General features: G+C 37.4%; 1 protein-coding gene across 4 annotated transcripts in view; it reads left to right on the forward strand.

The window, feature by feature from the left end:
• APOBEC1 (apolipoprotein B mRNA editing enzyme catalytic subunit 1) overlaps positions 1-5,578 on the forward strand; it is a 28,816-nt gene extending 23,238 nt beyond the window's left edge. Inside the window, exons 5-6 of one of the 4 annotated variants that reach the window (XM_061583216.1) lie at positions 62-180; positions 5,201-5,578. In XM_061583216.1, coding sequence (XP_061439200.1) covers positions 62-133 — 72 coding nt within the window. In that variant the 3' untranslated portion in view covers positions 134-180; positions 5,201-5,578. Of the gene's footprint in view, positions 1-61; positions 181-3,199; positions 3,292-5,200 lie in introns of those variants that run through there. The other 3 variants (XM_061583247.1, XM_061583226.1, XM_061583237.1) reach the window with 3 other exon arrangements.
• The last annotated feature ends 468 nt before the right edge of the window (positions 5,579-6,046 follow it).

The following is a 6,046-nucleotide window of genomic DNA, read 5'->3' on the forward strand; positions in this document are numbered from 1 at the left end:
GCAACTTTACACTTTCATCAATTTATTCTCCTAATAATAATCAATTTTATTTTTTATCCAGAATATTAAGAAAACTTCAGAAATTTGCATCAGGAGAAATCCTAATTGGTGGAGATTTGAACATGATTTGTGACCCCAAGTTAGACAGAAGCATAGGAACACCAGCATCGGCTACAAGGAGTAAATCTCCTATGCACTGTCTATTACAGAAACACGGGTTAATAGATGCTTGGCGTCAAAGTAATGCTGGGATCAGAGATTACACATATCACTCACCCAGATTTAAAACTTTCTGCAGATTAGATTACATCCTAGTATCTCTAAACTTAATAACAAACATTACTAGAGTGGATATATATCCCAGACTGGTATCGGATTATGCTGCAGTTGGAACATACATAAACATTATTTCTGATACTCCATATACTCCAATATGGAGATTTGACTCATTCCTTCTTGCAGACCGATCAATTACCAAAACACTTCAGGAACAATTGGAAGAATATTTTGACATAAATAATACACCTGATTTTAACATTATATGGGATGCTATGAAAGCAATGAGAGGTCACTGTATAAATGAAATGGTTAAAAAGAAATGTAATATTGAACCTATTAAAACTCTACTATTACAAGAGGTGGAAAATTTAGAATCCCAGCATAAACAAAACAATTCTGAATACACACTAAGGAAATTACAAAAGAAAAAGAAAGAATTAGAGGCAATAGATTCTGCTAAAATAGCTAAATCCATTTGGTATACGAAGCAAAAATATTATGAATGGGGAAATAAAAACTCTAAACTATTAGCTCATGCCCTTAAGATGAGGCATACAGCCACAAAAATTATGGCAATATCACATCAAGAAAAAACATGTGACACTAAAGAAATCAATAAATGCTTTACGGAATTTTATAAGGAATTATATAGTAATATACCTACCAAAACAGAAAAGATCCAAGAATATCTTATTGTTTTTTCTCCTCCTACCCACTCAAATGCTCAGAAAAACTCTTTAAACCAAGACATAACAACAGAGGAAGTATCTCATGCAATCACAAGACTCAAGCACATTCTATAAATCCTTTAAAGAGACACTAATCCCACATTTAACCCAATTATTCAATTTCACTTGGGCAGGGGGAACTATCCCAGACACTTGGAAGACTTCCCATATAATTGTTATTCCTAAACCAAATAAAGACAAACTGAAATTAGAATCCTATCGACCAATAAATCTTCTCAATCAGGACCAAAAATTATTCACAGCAATAATAGCAACTAGACTTAATTCAATGATATCTGATTTGGTTCATACAGATCAAACAGGATTCGTTACAGGTAGACATATCTCGGATCCCATCAGAAGACTACTCAATATAATATATCATGCCAAACTTTATAACAAATCACTAGGTGTTTTATCACTAGACATCTATAAAGCCTTTGCTTGTCTGAATTGGAATTATTTTTAAAAAGTACTAGATAAATATCATCTGGGAGAAAGAGCATTAAATATGATAGACAGTCTATATGATACAACTGCTGCAATGATACGTACTAATTTATTTTTTATTTATTTATTTGTTTCATTTATAGACCGCCCATAGTGAGTGGCTCTCTGGGCGGTGTACAAAAAGGTTAAAATACAAAATATCAACAATAAAATCAGACAACAAACAATAAACACAAGCAGCAACTAAAGAAAAAAAGAAAAAAGAAAAAATTTAAATTATAACATAAACGCTTAAAATGCCTGGGAGCATAGCCAGGTCTTAACCTGGCGCCGAAAAGATAGAAGCGTAGGCGCCAGGCATACTTCTTTGGGGAGGCTGTTCCACAGTTCGGGGGCCACTACAGAAAAGGCCCTAGATCGAGTAACTGTCCTCCAGGCTTCTCGATGGGTTGGTACCCGGAGGAGGGCCTTAGATGCTGAGCGAAGTGACCGGGTAGATTCATAGCAGGAGAGGCGTTCCACAAGATATTGCGGTCCCACGCCGTGTAAGGCTTTATAGGTCAAAACCAGCACCTTGAATCTGGCTCGGAAACAAATAGGTAGCCAGTGCAAACGGGCCAGAACAGGTGTTATATGTGCTGACCGGCTGGTCCTCGTCAGCAGTCTGGCTGCTGCGTTTTGCACTAGCTGAAGCTTCCGAACTGTCTTCAAGGGCAGCCCTACATAGAGCGCATTACAGTAATCCAGCCTAGAAGTTACCAGAGCATGAACAACTGAGGCGAGGTCATCCCTGTCCAGATAGGGGCGTAGCTGGGCTACCAATAATTTGGACTCAGACCCTATACCAATACAAAGGGGCACGAAACAAGGATGTCCCTTATCCCCTTTACTATTTGCCCTTTCCTTAGAACCATTGGCCATGAAACTACATTCACATGTCCAAATAAAGCGTTATCAACCTAAAATAAATGGAGAAGAACATCTACTAAATTTATATGCAGATGATATGACATTAATGCTGGGGAACCCATCACAATCAGCCCCGTTACTTAAACTGATGTTGGAAACATTTACAAAAATATCTGGACTCAAGGTTAATTTTAATAAATCTTCCATAATGTTTTTTCACATTGGTCCACAAGATCAGTTAATGATTCTTAAAATGTTGGGAGTTAACATATGTAATTCTGCTTTTCGTTATTTAGGGATTTTAATTCCAAAAAAATCTCAAAAATATTTTGCATTAATTATTGCCCTTTAATACGTAAAATGAATATAGACTTAAACGAATGGAAAAAAATTAATTTAACCACTTTAGGTAGGATAGCTGCCACATGGATGAAAATAATACCCAAATTCCTCTATTTATTCCAGGTGCTTCCTCTTCTTATCACTCATAATACAATTCATAAATGGCAAAATATATTAAATAATTTCATATTTCAAAATAAAAGACCATGATTAGCATTAACCTCTTTTTACACCCAGACACATGCTGGGGGCTGGGGACTTCCAAACTTATATTTTACAGCATTTCAATTACGTCAGCTCAGTTTCATGATAATGAGATCAAAAAAGACCTTGGCCTCTCAATTGTGGTGTGCCACAGGGCTCTATCCTCTCTCCCATGCTATTTAACATCTATATGAAGCCGCTGGGGGCAATCATCAGGAGATTTGGGCTGCAGTGTCATCAATATGCAGATGACACTCAGCTCTATCTCTCGTTTAAATCTTCACCAGAGTTGGCTGTGGAGACCTTGTCCAAATGCCTGGAATCCGTGAGTGGATGGATGGGAAGGAACAAGCTGAAGTTGAACCCTGATAAGACCAAGGTACTACTTGTGGGGGACAAGAGAAGGTTGGGCGACATTGACCTGAAGTTCAACGGGGTGAGTCTACCCCTAAAGGACCAGGTCCGCAGCCTTGGGGTTGTGCTTGATTCCAGGCTGTCCATGGAGGCTCAGATTTCGGCAGTGAGCCGGGCAGCCTGGTACCAACTACACCTCATACGAAGGCTGCAACCCTACCTTCCTGTTCACCAGCTCCCACTAGTGGTACACGCCCTGGTCACCTCTCGTTTGGACTACTGTAATGTGCTCTACGTGGGGATACCCTTGAAAACTGTCCGGAAATTACAACTGATACAAAATGCGGCGGCTCAACTACTTACGAATAGTCGCCGCCGAGATCACATCACACCAGTGTTGTTCGACCTACACTGGCTACCAGTTGTTTTCCGAGCCCAATTCAAGGTGTTGGTATTGACCTTTAAATCCCTACACGGTTCCGGCCCAGTTTATCTCACGGAGCGCCTTCAACGCCACCAATTATGCCGCCCGACAAGATCGGCCACACAGGGCCTTCTCTCAATCTCGCCAACAAAAACAGCCAGATTGGCGGGTACAAGAGAGAGGGCATTCTCAGTGGTGGCCCCCACTCTTTGGAACTCCCTCCCACTAGATCTCCGGCACACCTCTTCTTTAAATGTGTTTCGGAAAGCCTTAAAGACCTGGCTCTTTCAGCAGGCCTTCGGGGTATCTGGGGAGGGTTAATTGTTATAACTGAAATGCCTCCTGCCCAGTTTTAATATTGTTGCTGCAGATGTGTTGTTTTTATATTGTATTACTGTATTTTATCAATTGTATTTTAACAATTTTGTAAGTCGCCTAGAGTGGCCATTGGCCAGATAGGCGACGAAGAAATTAAATTTATTATTATTATTATTATTACTTGGATTAGATTGGAGGAATCAGTGTTATCCACTGGTAAATTATGGAATTTACTTTTTTTACCAGTTCGTAACACATGCCTTAAAAATATTAATAACCCGTTTACAAAAACTACATTCATTATTTGGAAACATTGGCAAATGAAATTATCCCCAATATATTCCCCTTCGACTACCCTGCAAACTTATCTGAATGCAGGAGATGATTTTCTGAAAAAATACATGGAATCAAGGGAAAAGAAAGGATATTTTAGACTCAGAGATTTCTTTCCACAAGGAAGACCAATCACTATCCAACAATTGAAAATAGATATTCCGTTATGGAACTTAGATTGGCTACACACATTTCAACAAAATTCTGTATTGAAAGACCCTCAGATTAAAACATACGCTACTAAAAATATCACACAAATTGAAAAGGTATTATTGGAAAATGGTGATAATGGAAAAGGATTGGTATCCAAAGTGTATAAAATATTACTAGAAAATGACATGGGAAATCTAGCAGGATTAAAAAATCAATGGGAAAAAGATCTGGGATATGTCTTGGAGACATCTGATTGGACTTCAATATTTGTATCTAAATATAATAAAACTGTTTCAGCCATGCACAAAGATACTTTTTTGAAAACGCTGCATAGATGGTTCAACTTTCACATATTACTTCTTCAATATCCCCCCTATGTTGGAAGGGATGTAACTAAAAAGGAACCTATTTTCATATTTGGTGGACCTGTACAAAGATCAATAGATTTTGGATTTCAATTCAAGATGAACTCAATAAAATTACGAAAGAAACAGTACACTTAAAACCGGAATTATTTCTTTATTCAAAGGTGAAAACAATACATTAAAATCAAAACATCTGATATCCAAATTGTTACTGGCAGCAAGAATAACGATATTACAATATTGGAAAAATTTAGATGAGCTGAACATACAGATCTGGTATAACAAAATTTGGACATTAGCAATTTTGGACAAAGTAACACTGCATCTTCAATTTTTGACAGGTACAGCAAAACCAGAAACATTCCAGTCAACATGATGGAGATTTATAATTATACTTCACAACAAGATCTACACAAACAACTTCCTTCATCAGCAAAAGCTATCTGGTTTTCACAAATAACTAATAGGGTCCATACAGTTTTATTTCTCCCAGATATTATTCAGCTATACTAGATATTCAGGTTTCAAAATACTCACCTGTATATTATCACTTATCTATGTATTCTTACACTTTTGCATATTGGCTATATCAATATCATAAATACTGGCTCTGGGGAGAGGGGAGGGGATTAGGGTTACACTTATGTTGCTGTATTGATTATGTTAAATTTTTGTATAACAACAAAATGTTAATAAAAATAAATTAAAAAAAATAAACATCAGCACAAGAGAGCAATGCCTAATATACATGTTTTCTCAAATTATTTCCCCTAACATAATGCATTTTAATTTTTTCACTAATACCAGCATTTCATGCATACTTCCCCCTACTATGTACATTTTGGGGTTAGAAAGCCACATCATAAAATTTGGAAATGTTTAAGTTTTAAAGGATAGCTGCATTTTGGTTCACACATTTGAAAAATGAAGTAAGTAGATACAAAATGCAAACTGCATTGCATTCTTTCCCCATCCCATTACAAGCCCCCCTCTTTCCGCTCCTCAACCCCTTATTAACTCTTAGCTTTTTCCTTGCCAAACACTCCTTGCTTCTCTGCCCTTCCCTTTCCCTTAGAAGCAGCATTCACTGATTCCATCCCCTTCCAGATAACTCTAATTTTTAAACCCTTTTTTGACTTCTTCACTGGCTCGTGACTGGGTTCACTATGACCCCTTTTCCCTAGGGT

Source organism: Rhineura floridana, chromosome 1 (genome assembly GCF_030035675.1).
Source record: "Rhineura floridana isolate rRhiFlo1 chromosome 1, rRhiFlo1.hap2, whole genome shotgun sequence".
NCBI lineage: Eukaryota > Metazoa > Chordata > Lepidosauria > Squamata > Rhineuridae > Rhineura > Rhineura floridana.